The sequence below is a fragment of the Motacilla alba genome, chromosome 4 (genome assembly GCF_015832195.1).
Source record: "Motacilla alba alba isolate MOTALB_02 chromosome 4, Motacilla_alba_V1.0_pri, whole genome shotgun sequence".
NCBI lineage: Eukaryota > Metazoa > Chordata > Aves > Passeriformes > Motacillidae > Motacilla > Motacilla alba.
In genome coordinates this window covers 31,118,373-31,135,296 of record NC_052019.1, presented here as the reverse complement: position 1 = coordinate 31,135,296, position 16,924 = coordinate 31,118,373, and the positions used below count along the sequence as shown (strand labels likewise).

Below are 16,924 nucleotides of genomic sequence, written 5' to 3'. Positions count from 1 at the left end.
CTTCTTGGGAATGAGGAATTACAAAGTGTGGACGATCTGGCTGTTTTCACAGTTATTTACTTCTGTGCATCTTACCTTCTGTGAGCTCAAAGGGAATCTGAGTATTTAAGGCTTTGAAGCCACAGTGATTCCTCAGGGGAAAAAAATCAATGAAAAAAGATATTGGATAGAGATTTCAGTAATGGAAAGCTGAAACACACCTGTGGCTCTTTTAAATATAGGTTACCTTCAGATTCCAGAGATTACATTGCCTTAAAAACATAGTGGAAAAATATTTCTAAAAGTGGTAGGCTTTTCCTGATGTTTTCTCTTTGTGTTGCAAGCATGACTGTAAATCAAATGATGTAATTTCTACTTTATCGTTACAGTTTGCTGTGTTCACAATGAAACCACTTGGCATGGGAGCCACTGTATGTGACCTGAATTGGGATATAGATTTCCTGTTGGAAATATACTGCAAAAACATGCATGGCAATGTGCCAGAAAAAGGGGGAACAACAAAAAAGGAAGGGATTCTGAAACCAGACAATTAAATACTGTGGGGAAATACTGTTAAATAGAAACTATTGCAAATCAAAAAAATTTAATAGGCATGCTTAATTGAGAAATCTGGATTAGAACAAGATTTTAGGAAGGCTGTCACCTTTTGGGGAGAGTTCTTGGAGGTACAAAAATATTGCCACAACACAAGAAGAATATCTAAGTCCTAAATTCTAGCTTCTTTACTACTTCCTTACAAAAAAAAGGCTAAAATATTTAAGAGCAATAGTTATATATACATGAATCCAACGCTGCAAACATGAAACATTGAGGGACTTCTTTTATAAAATGGTGTCATAATGAAGTGAACCATTTTGACCTTCTTTAACCCTGTCTCAAAGGTTAACTTAAAAGTTAGTGACTTCTCCTTTGTCTGGCTCCAAGGTCCTCTCCTTGAGATTAGAATTCCCTGGATGAAAAGTAAAGGCATTGACATAATATATGCGCTAGTATTGATGCATCCTTGCTGGAGCAGTGGAAGATGCAGTGAAAAGGGTTCCAAAGGCTGCCTTTGAAACTGTCCCAAAAAAGAGAGGAGAGATAGTGTTTGAACAGGAATCCATCCTAGAGCTGAATTCTCAGTTCTCTAATCTGCCTCCTGGCTAGGCTAAGTAAAGCAACCTAACCATAGTGAAATGAACTTTTGTGAATGCTCTTACAATATTACAAGAATATTTCAGATACCTGTTCTGTTCGGGCAATGTGACCTATTCTGCAATAGCAGTTGATCTTTACAGTCAGTGCAGCACATCAGAAAAGTGTCAAAACTGATGGGTCAAAGCTGTACTTTATCTCTGCATATTCACTGGCGTTTTGAATGTTACTTCCAGGTGAAAAACACTTAATTCAAAGCCACTCTTGGCTCACTGCTAGATATCTTAAATCCCAAACAATGGCTGGAGTTCTCAGCTACCTGCCCAGGTCATGTTCCCAGATTTCATTCACAAACGCATTTTTTATTCCACAAGAGGAATTAAACAAAGAAATGCATGGAAGTAAATTATTCTGTCTTTGAGGTGTGGGAGGATGCTAGTGAACATATTCTGCCTGTGAATCCACACATACTCTTTTCCACTTTTCTGTCAACAAAAAGCTAATGTAATTTAATTTTTACAACTTGTAAATTAGCAGTATTGACTGAGCAACCTTAGAAGAGCTAATGCATCTAAAAGTCACATGACCTGCTAGATATTTCAACAGCACAGTTAAACTTAGCCAAATTAATGTAATCACAAGAGAAGAAGCATCTATTCTTGTCTCAGGAGGCACATCAAAGCTAACTCTGCCTGACACACTGTCCTCCCTCCGAGCTGCCTTGATGTTGCAGGAAGTCCCCCGCCAAGACTTGACTCAGATCTTTAGTGTTCAGGTCTGCTCTTTTCTGCTTTTTTTCTTCTGGTAGCTGTGTCCACTTCCAGACATCTTTAAATTCTGTTTCCAATGAACCTGTCCATTGCTGCATAGGAAGTGTGAATCCAACCACAACAAAAGGTGCTTTCACCTTTTGTGTGGCTGATAGTCATTGAAGTGTCTGCATGTGTTTGCTCAGTTTAGGTCTTCTCCCTGATGTTTGCGGTGTGACTTGCAGTTTACAAAACCACTGAAGTCCCACTGTATTAACTGGGAACCCATGTTAACCCATGTGCTAAGTCAACAGACATTTCTGTATCTGAAGATCAGGTAAGATCAGTACACTTCCTTTTCTCCTAGGCTCAGTGTTGGTGGCATGTTAGCTCTGGCAGCATTCCGTGAGATAATGCACGTATAGCCCCACCCTTCTGTGTTTATAGACTGGATCAGCTTAAGCTGGTCTGTGCAGCAGCTGGTTACTCTGCTCTTAAACATGTAAGTGAAATGGCTACATCTCCAGTATTTTGCCTGTGTTGTGTCACCATTCAGAACCACCTCACTCAAGCTTACCCTGACCCAAATGTGAGAGCCTTGCCTAATTTTTCTGCTGCTTTTTTTCTAAATTATTCTCTGGACATGTGGATTGCTTAGCTATACCTCCATTATGTGCTGTCATGCTCTTTCCAGCACTTGAAAACATAAGTATAGGGTAAAGTAGGCTACACAGTGGAGTTATGGCAACTTGGGAACCTGATGAGATTGCACACTGCTGAAATAAGCACAAATGTATCCATTTTGTTGCTTGCCTCAGAACTACCAACCATACTTGCTGAATCTGCACTGGTTCTGTATGCCCTGGAGTGTATCTTGCACAGTACTATCTTGCTGGCTCTTGTAAATTACACTGCAAAATGTTTACAAGAGCTTCATAGCTTTGAAATTTTCTGTACTAAAAATAAATGTTCTTACCCCCAGTGCAAGAGCTCCAAAAGAGTGGAGATTTTGACCAACCATGTGCTGTTGTCTCCCTGAGCCACTGATATTTTTGTAAGACTACAGTGTTGAAAAAGCCTGAGTGAAAAAATTAACAGCTTCACCAGCATTAGATGGTTTTCCTCCATTGTGCCTGGGACAACTGCAGCTTCCTAATAGTCTCCTATGTGTATAGGGAAGAGAGGTTTGAGAAGCAATAAATTGTGAGGTAAGATCAAAGACCACATTTTATTTGTAGTTATGAGTATGGTGTAGGGAGAGATAAAACACCTGAGAGTATTGCTCTGCTGGAATAGTGATCTACAAATGTTGTTAATTATGATGTTTCTTACCATCAATGTGATCTTCTATGTTCTAAAGAAGCAGAATTACAACACACAAAGCAAAAATCCTCTTCAGATTAATTTAATGTCACTTCAGCTGGCTGTCCTTCTGATCAAATTACCTTATCCTGACACGAGCACACTGGACAGCATGAAACAGAAATTTATTCTTGCTACACCAAGAGGAAAGGGAGGATCAAGGTTTAACTGTGAAATGGGAATGAAAAGCTTTAGAGCATTTCAGCTCCAAAGGATCTTGGCTCTGGTCTCAGTCTGGGTCCCAACTCCAAGAATAAAAATTAATTTCTATTCGGCAAGTGCTGAAAGAATTCAGAGAACAGAAGTAGAAAGTCAGGGCCTCAACCTTTTTGTTACCCAGCCCATCTCCCAGACAGCCTCCTCTGCAGAAAAAATGTTGGTAGTCCCAGATTTAGGGTAGAAACCAGCACAAGCTCCCTCCCTCACAAGAGCTCCTGATGGGCAGGCAGTTAACACATTGCTGCAGGTTATAATTTCAAACACTTCTAACAAAGAATTAAAGCCCAACTTTATTCTTTTCTGGGTTTTTCTGCAGCTACCACTCTTCACTTAAGAGGGGACAGCACAATTACTTAAAAATGTCAGGTGACCTCAGCTGTTGGTGTCTCCTACATACAGCTGGATCAGTTCTGCAGAATATTCATGAATGCCAATGTAGTTGAAGCAATAGCACTTGTCATGTCCAGAAGGTGGTACTGAGAAAGTCTCCAGGAAACTGATGGTCAGGTCCTTTGGAAAGCAGGGACCCACAGATTCACAAAGAGGATTAAGAGGACACACATCTGAAAGCTGTACCTGAGACTTTAACTTGGGCTTTTAAAATCAATTTGTTGGTTTGTTGGGTTTTTTTTTTAATACAAATTATTTTTTTTTCTCTTTTAGAAATTAAATATATTACTATCTCACATAATCAAATTCCCTTTTAAAGGGAATACTGTACACGGCTCTGTAGGAAACGTTGCTGTTTCTACTTTAAAAACTAACATTCCTCTGTCAGTAACCTGTCGGTCAGGATATTGGCTTCTGGGATATGCCCTTGAGGACTTCAGACACTGGAAATAGTCAGGAATAAATTATATCTGAGTTCTAAATAGGATAGTGTGATGCTGCAGCTCATTTGGGATAAATCTGTGTGTTTCAATCCGTTTACTTGCGTTCAGCATCCACAAGCAGCAGCCCGACTGTGAGGTTAGGAGCTATCTCCACCCTCAGCATGTCTGAAACTCTTCATTTCAGGAGGGTTCGCTGCGGATGGGGACCCGTGGCTGCCGCTGCTCGGGCGCTCATCCCGCCGGCTGCCGGAGCCGGCGCCGCCGCTCCCCGCTTCCCTCGGCCGTGCTTTCGGTTTCACTTCTTCCGGCTCTGGGCAGAGTGTTTCCTCACGGTTTTCGTGTGCTGAGAAACTCGTGCAGAGGTGGGATGCTTCCAGACACAAGGGGATAAAGCCCGCAGAGGTGAGTCGGTAAAATTCTTCACTTCATAGTGATAAATGTGAATATCGAGGTGCAAAGGTAAAGCGCTGCTCAGGAATTCGGGTGATTTCCTTGATCCGGGATTTTTCTTCACTTGCAAGTTAGCCAAGTCAGTGCCAGTTTTTTTCTTGCTCATAATGTTAAAACTGTATTTTTTAATTTTGCCCATCTGAAACGCTGTCCCTGAAGTTTGATAATGGGTGTGTGCTTTCTTCACTGGACGCCCAGACAAAGCTAAAACACCTAAAGCTGGTTCCAGACTTCTTGTAATGAAAAATCCAGGAAAAGGCAGGCCGTGGGCCTCGCTGGCAGTCAGCTAAAGAACCTGGTTTGTGATTGCGCATTGCATTTCTTCCACCTTTGAAACGTAAAGGTGAGCCTGGCAACAATTGCTGCAGAACCCAGCAGCTGTCTGACCACCCTAAAACAAGCCCTGAGAATGATGCAGACCAGGATGCAAGCTCCTGTCACAGATAAGCTTCCCTTTTGTTTTCCCTAGTGCTTCCAGCAGTTGGGGGGCAGAGGAAAGAGGTAGGACAAGTGGTCCTTTATTTTCTCAGCTACAGGGACACAGGTGCTGTGCTTGGCAGCAGCTGTAGCAGGCCAGGCTGACTGCAGGACCAAGAGTTTGTTGTCCCTTTTTCCTCCCCATTAACTGGTGGCAGATGAGTAGAGAGCCAGGCTATAAGAGCTGCAGGATATAGGTCAGCCTGATGTGCAGTACCCAGCAGGGAATTGTTTTTTCATTAAGGTTTATTTTAAACCACCTTTTGTAGTTCTTTGTGTGTGCCTTTGCAATGTTTTATGTCCCTCTATCCCTTGCTTATACCCCCACTCCACTGGATTATACAACTATCTCCCTTTAGATGGCCAGGTTGCTCCTAAAAAGGCAGCCATGAGATTCCCCTCTGGCCACTATAATGTGACTTTTTGTCACTGGAGCAGTCCTAATGCATGCCCTCTGAAAAGGCAGGTCAGCTATGGAGTCTAACTCTGCTGGGGTCTGACCTGCTAAGCTCCTGTTTGGCTGCAGGTTGCAGTGTCAACTCTCTTGGAGTGCTTTGTGGAAATTTGTCCCTTTGTAAAACATCAGTTATGAAGAAATCTCCTTTTTTCTATACAAATGTGCTGGTTTAATTTCTCTTCTCATTTTTTGTTTCATTGTTTGCTAAAGCATGATACTCTGATGTGCTCAAAACTCAATCATATTAATTAAACACAGCTTCCTAGCAAAGGAAAATGGGAGCTGTAGAAGTAAGAAAGCTCACACTTCCCATGAGTTAGTCTTTTGAGACGCTCTTCTAGCTTCCTGCTAAGTCTAGGCAGGTTTATTCCCATCTATAGCCTGTTCTGTACTGGGGCTCTAATAGCCTTCTCTGCCTGGGAGCCCGTCCTGCTGAGACTGAACTAACTGGTAAATTGAGGTTGGTAGGTAGGTTCCAAGTTTGTTGGCAAAAGGCCATACAGATAAGTGTGTATCAAGACTGTGGAGACACTGTCACACATGAGGGTTGAAAGTATAAACTTTCTATTTTTTAAAAAAGAAAAATACTGAAGACAGGAATCTAAGCTTACTGTCCTCTGCTACATGAGGACAGAAAAAAAAGCATGAAAAAAACCTTCTGGCAAGCACTCACAAAGTATGTTCTCCCTCTACTAAAGAATAATTCTGTAGAGAATAATATGGTACATACAAAGGACTCTTATTTTGATTAGAAGAAATGCCATTTAATTAGACAAGCTCTATGACTCAGAAGGCTAGTCAAACCCCTGAGCTCTCACAGCTCTGTTCTGATCAGAATTTTTATGGAAATAATTTCCGCTCTTTGTGCGGTAAAGTTTCATTACAAGATCTCCAGGTGAATTTAAATCTAATGAATACTAAATGGAAAATGAAGAAAATATGAAAAAACCTGAGATTCGTTAGAAATGTAATGACAAAACAGGTAGAGCCATTGAAAATTAGAGTTTCAATGTCGACATCCTAATCTAAATGACCAAAAGATATGGGGTGGAGTAAATAAATTCCTAAATGTATAAGTTTTCCTGAAAGTATTTGAATAAATATATTGAATCTTGGGGCAGTGTCTCCTGTACACCTTAGCTGTTATCTATTTCTTTCTCTGATTAGGTTGGTACTGATTTATTTTGTGTGTTCTTACTTTCTCATATATGTATCTATAGTCTGGTATTCCTTCTTTCTCTGTAAGATGGAAAGACAGAATTTTGTGTGATTGACTTGTAAAATAAAAACTGGCAAGAACACGAAAAGAAAGAAGTGGTATGTTATGTATTTTTACTGCATATAACTATAAATATTTTAGATGTATTTAAACTCAGAGATCAGTTACTAACATTGAGAGGCTTATGTACAATTTGTCATATTTATTGTATTTTATGAATGTTAAAGCTATGCAAAATTAATCAGAAAAGAGAAAGCAATTGGAAATTTTCATTGATAATAGATAAAGTTGGTAGCTTTTTGAACATACCTATTTTTGTGCAAGACAATATTATTTATTTTAAATAAAAGTATTTATTTAGAGAGATTATTAGACATAACTCTTCTGCAGAAGTAAATGCATAAAAATATTTGTGTGTTAAAAACACTGACTGTTTGCTCACTATGAAATCACATATTTTTAAAGCCTTGCTTGCTTAGCCTTCAGTGGAAGACACAAGTCATGTCAAAATGACTGTAATTTGTGTTCTTTTTGTCATTGCAGATAGAATGATGCAAAACCCTATTCTTTGGTGGAGCAGCTTATGTGTCAGACTGATGTTTGTCTTCTGGCCTTGTGCATCAGCTGGAAAGCAATGTCATATCCAAAATGAAATGGCTGACTGCAGTCACCTAAAGCTGACTCAAATTCCCTCTGATCTTCCAAACAATATAACGAGTTTGGACATTTCTCATAATCAGCTACGACAGCTAGGTCCTGCAAATCTGACCAAGTACAGCCAGCTGGTTTACTTGAATGCAGGCTACAACAGCATCTCTAAACTGCAACCAGAATTGTGCCAAAATGTGCCACTGTTGCAGATTCTGAAGTTAGAACATAATGAATTGTATAAGCTCCCTGACAGAGTCTTTGCTTCTTGCACCAACTTGACTGAGCTCAATCTAGGATACAACAGACTAAATATAAAAAATGATCCTTTCAAAACCCTGAAGGTAAGAGTTAGAAATACACCTTTTCATGTAAATAAAGTATAAATGGGGAATTAACTGTATTTTCCAGTGTATATACAGAACTGCTTCCTTGGTATCTCAAAATACCCAACATATAATCTTTCACTGATTTTTGCTGAAGAAGAGGTCTTGCGGCTTCTTCTGTTATAGCATATTGGAGACTCAGTCATCTTTGTGAGTCAATGCTCTCTGTTCCTTTTTCTGTCTTGCATCCCTTTGAAGCACCTCTCCCTTGCAGGATGTGTGCTGAGCCAATAGCAGCAGCAGATGATGAGAATAGTGAATTGGATGCTGTGGAATCTGAGCTGCCTGGGTAGCTGCTAGCCTCAGTTCTCAAGGTTGAGATTTAAGTATTCAAACCAGGAAGGCCAGTGCTTAGACTGAATGGATCTCTCAGGACTTTAAGAACTGAGAAAGAGTAATAATGTTTTTATTGTATCTTTGCTTTCTCTGGTAGTTTACATGTGCTTAAATGTTCTTGTCTGTAGCAGAGATTGGGGGACCACCACAGAAAGCAGGAAAGGACTATTTCACTGTCTTTGCCCCAGGCAGGACTCATGCAAAAGGAAGAGTCTTAGGACAAAAAAAAAAAAAAAAGTAAAGTAAGGACAATGTGTAGGGACTAATTGTCACTCAGTGTTCCAATGAGTACACATGTGGTTTTGAGTAGGTCTGAACTTTCCTGCTAAACTCAGTATTCCAGTTCAGTTGTATGAAGTGTACTTGCTTGTATTGTAGGACTGTTGGCACAACTAAATACAGTGAGTGCAACCAGCTTCCATGCTGGGAACTTCCCCTTCCTCATTCCATTTACGGGGCTGGACCATGCTGAAAAAGCATGGAATGCAGTGTTTAATACTGCAATAGTTGTAACTGCAGCCACCTGTAGGCTTTTGCATTTATTATTTTATCTGAGGCAGGAGGGCCTTCAGTGAATCAAGGAATTTTAACTAAATCTACTTTGGTTTGCAGTGGATACTTTAGCTGGTTAATACCATTAATACCATGAAAGTTACTGGTGTGAAAAATACAAAAGGCTTCTTCCTGCAGGAGCTTGAAAGCTGCCATTTCTGTATTACAAATTTATTTTAAGTGTAGTATTGCAACTCATTTCTAATCTGTTATACTCTTGTCATAATACGACACGAAAAGACGACACGGACACTGCTGCTCTCCAGGTAAACAAAAAGAGGGATCTTTATTTTCTGACTCTAACATTTATAGTTTTCTAAAAGTGACAGTGGATTGGAGGGTGACAGTGCTACCTCTCCAATAACACTGGACAGACCAAGAGTCCATCAATTCTCTCTTCCTCTATGAAAGAATACAAAACATAAATTGTTTACAGAACTGTGTGTAAGAAAGTTTGTTACAAGAATACAAACATCAGAAGGCTTAGCAAAGTCTTAGAAAATCAGGGTGACATACTCTAATGAAATATTTCTATTTTTTTTGTGTATTACATAAAATAATAAAAAAATAATTTTATACTTTCTTTTTCTTGCATCATCTCTCCAGAACTTGAATATTTTAGACCTATCTCATAATTCTTTGAAGTCAGCCAATTTAGGATCAGAGCAACAGTTGGAGAAACTCTATAAGCTCATGTTGGGGAGCAACCAAATCACTGAGTTGAAAAAAGAAGACTTCAGTTTTCTTAGCAACACCTCACTGAATAGTCTTGATTTGTCATCAAATCCACTAGAAGAGGTAGGAAGCATTTCAACAGAAATTTAACAGGTGTAAGTATAAAAAGGAACTATCCTGATTTACCCTTTATGGTTGTATGGCATTTACATTACAATTTTGATCCAGTGAGGTTCAAAACCCATTCTATTTTATACAGCATTCCTCCTGACCTCTAGCAGTGATTTACAGAATTACTGTTTTGCCACTGAAATTGGCACAGGCTGATTTCATATGGGCTGGTTCCATATAGATCAGAGGTCTCAAGCAAAACCTAAATTGAGACACTCTTAGAATCCTTACCAGGTATTTTCTGTGCAGAACTTTTTTGCACGTGCTGAAGGTGAAGGGCTGACACACTTTCTAAGTGGGTATAAAGTGTAGTACTATGCCAATCTGGTTATACAATCTAGTTTCACTTCTCAGTTAATCACAGACAGTGTTTCACTTATGGCTATGGGAACATCAGAGAAATAATCATTCCAGAAACATATACTCACTTCTTTAAAAAAACCCACGTGGGTGCTTTGTCTTCCATCTACCTCATTGTGTTCTCTGACCTGCTTCTCAGTGTTTTGATTCTTTGAAGAGTGCTGGTTAATAGTGGCAATTCTAAATTGGTTGACCCTAGCATATGAATACCAAATATGCATTGAGTTTCCTTGGTTCTTTTGGTTTTTGTTTGTTTCTTTTGCTTTGTTTCCCAATTGATTGATCTCTAAAAAATATGCACAATGAACCTACAAGAATATTTTAAGGTGGTATAAGTTTGTGTCTGTGCTAAGAGTGAATCCCAACATCCTCTTTTGCTTGGCCTCTTCATCCCTCCCTCCTTCTGATACCAGCTTTTATGAGGCTATGTGCTGGATCGCTGGGGAAACTCTACAGTTTTGGCTGTAGAGTTTTGGCTTGGTTAGCTTGTAGTCACACTGGTTCCCTACCTGGATCACTGTGTGACTGCATGTAGGACTATTCTGGTACAAGGGTCCAGGATGTGGATGAGTAAATGGCACTACTTCTTTCTTGGGCACTGCTACTTTGTGCTGCTTTCAGCAACTCTGGTTTTACAGTACTGCTATTTAAAAAGCAGCCTTATGCATTTGAATAATTCTGAAAAATGGAATATTTAATCCCTCAGCTGATATCTTAATCAAGATGAGGGGCCAGCACTATGATAAAAACTTGTGATCCATATTGTGAAAACAAGTGTGTAACATTAAATTTCATATTAGCTTCGGCTTGCACATAGAAACTGGGTTTCTTCTTGTCTGTCTGCAGTAGTATTTACTAGTAATAACTAGTAAATTAGTGTACCTAGCAGATATCAATAAAAGAAAGCTGAAGAAAGATATCAAAAATTTTAAGATACTTCTAGAGAAGGAGTTTTGGTTGTTGGATACAAACTTGCATCTCACTAAGCCACTTTCTGTCTTCTTCTAAAATAATAGTACTCAGATTTATGATAATCGTGTTATAAATGATAGAACTGTTGTCACAAGAAGTATAAACTCCAAAAAGTGCTTGTTTGAACTTGGCTGTGAAGCAATCTGAGTGTAGGAGTTCTATTCTTCTTGGAAATTGCATTTGAAAGCCTTTCCAAGTTTTCATTTTATTGGTCAACTTTCTTACACAATCTCCTTGTTTACCTCAAGACTTTTTTTTCTTGTCCTTTCAGTTTCATATGGGATGTTTCCATACAATTGGAAATTTGTGTGGCCTCATACTGAACAATGTTCAACTTGGTGAAAATCGCACAAAGAAACTTTGTACAGAGTTATCAAACACAGCGATTCGAAACCTCTCACTGAGCCGTGTGAAACTTTCCTACATTGGCAAGTCAACTTTCCAGGGACTTCAAGGAACAAATCTTACAATTTTAAACCTTTCCCAAAATTCTCTCTCTGTCGTAGAAGATGACTCATTTCAGTGGCTTTCAAGTTTACAATACTTAAACCTGAAGATTAATAATATTCATGTATCTTCGCGTTTATTTTATGGATTATCCAGCCTTAAATATTTGAATCTCATAAACTCAATTGCTGGGAAAATTGAAGATTTTTCTTTTCATTGGCTATACCACCTGGAGTACCTTATAATGGATAATAACAATTTTCCAGGAATTACTGCTAACATGTTCACAGGTCTGAAAAACCTGAAATATCTGAGTCTCTGCAACTGCAACATAAACTTACAAAGAATTACTGATAAAACATTTTCATCACTTGCTAATTCTAGCTTACACGTTCTCAACCTCACAAAAACCAGAATCTCTACCATAGAAAGTGGGGCATTTTCTTCCCTGGGACACCTGAAAATTCTTGATCTTGGTCTCAATGAAATTAGTCAACAGCTTACAGGTCATGAGTTTAAAGGTCTCAATAATATACAAGATATTTATCTTTCCTATAATAAAAACTTGACTTTGCAAAGTGAATCATTCATTTTTGTTCCAGGCCTTAAAAAACTGATGCTGAGGAAGGTAGGCTGCAGTAATCTGGCACTTTCTCCTTCACCTTTTCATCCTCTACGAAACCTGACTGTCCTGGACATCAGCAATAACAACATAGCAAACATCAAAGAAGACTTGTTTGATGGACTTGACAAACTTGACATCCTGGATTTGCAGCACAATAATTTAGCCCGGCTTTGGAAACATGCAAATCCGGATGGCCCTGTTCTTTTTTTAAAGGGTCTTCCCAATTTGCAAATTCTTAATTTAAAATCAAATGGGCTTGATGAAATTCCAGTTCAGGTTTTCAAGGGTCTGCTTCAATTAAAACACTTGGATTTAGGCTCAAACAATTTGAATTTGCTTCCAGCAACTCTGTTTGATAACCAAGCCTCTCTGAATTCATTGAACCTTCAGAAAAATCTGATAACCTCAGTTGAAGAAAAAGTATTTGGCCCACCTTTCAAGAGCTTGAGAAGACTAGAGATGGATTCCAATCCCTTTGATTGTACCTGTGAAAGCATTGCTTGGTTTGCTGATTGGCTTAATGAGACCCAAGCAGATATACCTGGACTGAGGTCCCAGTACATTTGCAACACCCCGCCTAAATATCATGGTAGTCTGGTTTTGTATTTTGATAGTTCAGCCTGCAAAGACAGCGCTCCATTTAAACTTCTTTTTGTGATCTCTACCAGTATTGTGACGCTATTCATTTTTATTGTCCTTACTATCCATTTTGAAGGGTGGAGAATAGCTTTCTACTGGAATATTTTAGTCAATCGAATGCTTGGTTTTAAAGAATTTGAGAGACAACAAGAGCAGTATGATTATGATGCCTATGTTATTCATGCAAGAGAGGACAAGAATTGGGTGTCTAAAAATTTCATGTCTCTGGAAGAAAATAACCACTTTGAAATTAAGTTCTGTTTAGAAGAACGGGATTTTGAAGCAGGTGTATCTGTGTTTGAAGCCACAATTAACAGCATAAAAATGAGCAGGAAGATTATTTTTGTTGTGACTGAACACCTTTTACAGGATCCCTGGTGTAAAAAGTGAGTAGGATTTGAAATTTTATCTGTAAGAGGAAAAATTTCTTAAGAGATATTTTGACAAGATCATTTTAATTTGTAACTTAAGAGGAAATAGCATTTAATGAAAAATCTACTTCAATATATTTACTTAATATATTGTAACTTCAGAGTAATTCCTAAGTTAATAAAGCTAATTGTTTGACACACACAGTGAATGTACAGTTACATTTGAATATCTAAGTCAATGTTTTAGGCATTTTCTTGGTTTTTTTAAAAATTTATTTCTTAGGGTTTTTAGGTTTGTTTTTGTTGTGGTTTTTATTTTGTTTTTGTGTTTGTTTGTTTTGTTGGTTTTCTTTTTGCTTTCAGGGTTTTTTTTTTGGGGGGGGGGGGGGGGGGGGGGGGGGGGGCTTTTGTTTTGTTTTGTTTGGTTGGGGTTTTTTCCCAAAAGTCAGGCTGACACCTTTGCAGATTGCTTATCTTAAAATCTCACATTTGAAGAAGAGAAACGAGTGAGACCACTAGCATTGAAAGATGATTTTTGTTTGCTTTTAAATTAGTCTTCTCACTATTCTTATATAGTGGTCTCATAAAGAAAGGGATTTTGCTAAACAAGGCTACATCAAGACAGTACACTTAGGTTATATTTTAAGAGCATAATTTTATTTTTTTAGTTAGAGGCGACTAATTTAAGAAAAGTAATAACCATTGAATAACACAAAATAGACATTAAGACCCCTGTTAATCTTTTCTTTCTCTTTCACATAAAAGAAAACACTTATTTTTGTCTTATTTTTGCTTCAGTTTCAAGGTGTATCATGCTCTTCAGCAAGCTATTGAACAAAGTCGGGACTCCATCATACTGATCTTTCTTGATGATATCCAAGATTACAAGTTGTATCATGCACTTCACCTGAGAAGAGGAATGTTCAGATCTCGCTGCATATTGAACTGGCCAGCCCAGAAAGAACGAGTCAGTGCATTTCATCAGCAATTAGTGATGGCACTTAAATGTAAAAGTAAAGTGCACTGATTTTTGAACTACAGATTTGAATTATGGGGTCATTTCATTGTATATTTTCTAACACTGGAAAACTAGCAAGCCTTCACAAAGGTCTGAAAAAGTTTGTCATCCTGTAAATATATGTAAAGGGCACTATAATTTAAATTTATTTGTTTATATTCATTTTTTTGCTGATATTTTAATTCAGCTGCACTGAAGTGATGTTAAAGGGGATCATGGTGGATAGTAATTTCAATCAGTGTATTAAAAATGTGGCAGAAATTCTGAAAAGTGGTGAGAATCACTGATGTAGGGTAGAAAAGATGATGAAATTATGTAGGGTAGAAAAGACAGACTCTCTAAGGGGATATACAAAAGAAAATGCATTAATGACAAAACAGCAAAATCTTTGTAGAAGGTAGAGTGGACACGAGTTCTTGCTTTTGAAACATGGGGGATTCAGTGCCTCCAGCTGGAAAGCTTTCTTTGTGAAACACATAAGTAACACAAAAAACTACTTCAGAATTTGCAGTTCAAAAGTGAGTTTCAAAGTGAGCAGCTTCAAAGTGAGTTTTAATACCTTTGTGATTATGCCTTCTGGGGGGGCTAATACTGGTTGCTATCAAAAAGTGACTTTCAGGTTGGTGAGCCAACTGATTTAATAAAATTGGTATCAGGAAAAAGAATTTTTGCTCTTTGGTGAAATTCAGAGAGCTGGAAGGACATTAACACTGAGAGATGTCACCTTGATTCTTAGAATGCACACAAAACTGTATGCAGGCCTGTACACAGAACTTGAAATCAATGTGAAGCATGGCCAAGGCACAGCTGCTGCACCTCTATAAAATGAATAAAGGCACTGATATTTTTATAATATAACCAGAAGACAACTTTGTGGAGAAACTGGTGCTACTGCAATTTCATTACCAAAAATTTTGTTACTGGTAAAGCAACAACAACAAAACCAAAGAAATTGTTTTAAATAGTATTAGAAACATTATTGTGATCACAGTTAAAAGTGGAGTGGGAAAAAATTTCAACACTAGATTAATTTCAATTTTTTTGTTTCACAGTTTTAGACACAGTTTTGCCTTTGATAACTAAAAACTGTAAAAAAATCAGATAGAATTCTGTAGTTTATTTCTTGCATATTAAGCTACTTTGATTTTTTTTTCCTGAACATATTTTGCAGAAATGTGGCCTAGATGGCAATTGCCAGGGCATTTAGGTTCAAACATATGGGCTAGCAGCTTTATCTGGTGAGAGAGAGCTGAGGCTGAGAAAAATGTGCTTTGCAAGAGTGTTTATAATGTTTAACACTGGCTAAAATTTTATGGTGAATCTGAGCACAAGTTATTGTAAATTAGACACAAGGCAGTCATTTGTACATTTTTGTTAATATTTAAATGCTACTGCAAGGACCTTTTAAAACTTTGTCAGCTTTTAGCAGGTCTGTGATCCTTCAACAGCTCAGGAATATTTTTAAACTGTTTTTCCCCCTAGCATTTCCCTCATCAACTTCAATACCTCTATTGCCACAAGAATGCTGTTTTACTGCTTTAGAAAGCAGCTCTATACTTCATATTTTAAACAGCTTTTCTCATTATTTGCTATATGTGTAGATGAAAAATTGGGTTTTAATAGGTTTCCTATGTCCCATGATGATAAAAACCTAAACAAGACAAATAATTAGTGGAACAGGATTTTTTATGCACTGGAATAGTGAAGGGGGTACAGATGTCTTCACTTGCCCAGGAAATCCAGAGTGAAAACGAAACAGGCTTTGTTTACAGCTGAAGTGATAGATGATGATTCCCTAATTACAGTAATAGGATTATCCCCATTGTGATGCTTTCATCTCATCTTTCTCACCTTTTCAGGCGAAGTGACAAATTCTTTCTTCATGCTTAGGCCATGAAAGTTGAGGAGGCAAGTTGGTAATTATGGTGTGCCGGGTATGCACCATATCAACTGTTCTTTCCCTTATTTAAAGACTAACATGTGACAGGGTTCCTATCCTAAATATGCAGTGACACATAGCAGCAGAATTTCTCTTTCCACATCAATATAAATTGTTTAGAAAATGCTAGTAGTTCACATGGATATTATTAGTATTCACATGGATATTAAAAATGACATAAAGGTGAAGAGAACACATGGAGAAATGCTATGGTGAAATGTGATACAAGAGGTCAGACTAGTTCATCTAATGGTCTTTTCTGACCCTTAGAGCCTGACAAATGACAGCATGTCTAAATTCTTATAGATTTTTCTAGTTACTACAAAAGCCCCCAAAATTGGTTTCAGAACAGTGAAAAAAAATCTTATAAATGCTTAGTTTTGTAATACAGCTAGGAATACAAAGAAGTACTTCTTGATGAATGAAAAATCCCTTTAAATTATAAAAATCTGATGAATACATTCTAAACAGTTATTTTAGTGACTAAATTCACTTTAAAATAATCTACCACAGTAGTAGACATTACAAAGGTTTACAATGTATAAAATAAAAAAAAAAGGTTCATAATGTATAAAAAAAGGGCACAAAAGTAATAATCACAGGGCCAGTGGTAATCATCAGTTACATCAGACCTAAAATTTTCCTATAAATTTTCCCTGTTTTTCTGAAAGTTACTTAATTCTGGTCTGCTCCTGTAGATTTGTTTGACAATTTTATTGAAAGTGAATAAATGGGCTTGCCATGGCTAAGAGTTGTAACTGCTTTCAGGATTCACAGTCTCTGTCTGAGCTGGGCAGTCTCATTGCAGTCGGCAGCATCAGATTATATTATGCTGATTTGGTGATGAGTTAAACACCAAACAAATGAAAAGTAGTTCTAAACTTG

At 37.8% G+C, this 16,924-nt stretch overlaps 1 protein-coding gene across 4 annotated transcripts in view; it reads left to right on the top strand.

The window, feature by feature from the left end:
• The window catches only part of TLR3 (toll like receptor 3), an 88,940-nt gene extending 74,696 nt beyond the window's left edge, over positions 1–14,244 (top strand). For all 4 annotated transcript variants that reach the window (XM_038134824.1, XM_038134823.1, XM_038134826.1 and 1 more), the window contains 5 exons: positions 4,482–4,699; positions 7,444–7,892; positions 9,429–9,620; positions 11,272–13,097; positions 13,881–14,244. In XM_038134824.1, the coding sequence (XP_037990752.1) occupies positions 7,449–7,892; positions 9,429–9,620; positions 11,272–13,097; positions 13,881–14,109 (2,691 nt within the window). In that variant the 5' untranslated portion in view covers positions 4,482–4,699; positions 7,444–7,448 and the 3' untranslated portion in view covers positions 14,110–14,244. The remainder of the gene's footprint in view (positions 1–4,481; positions 4,700–7,443; positions 7,893–9,428; positions 9,621–11,271; positions 13,098–13,880) is intronic.
• Positions 14,245–16,924: the final 2,680 nt, after the last annotated feature.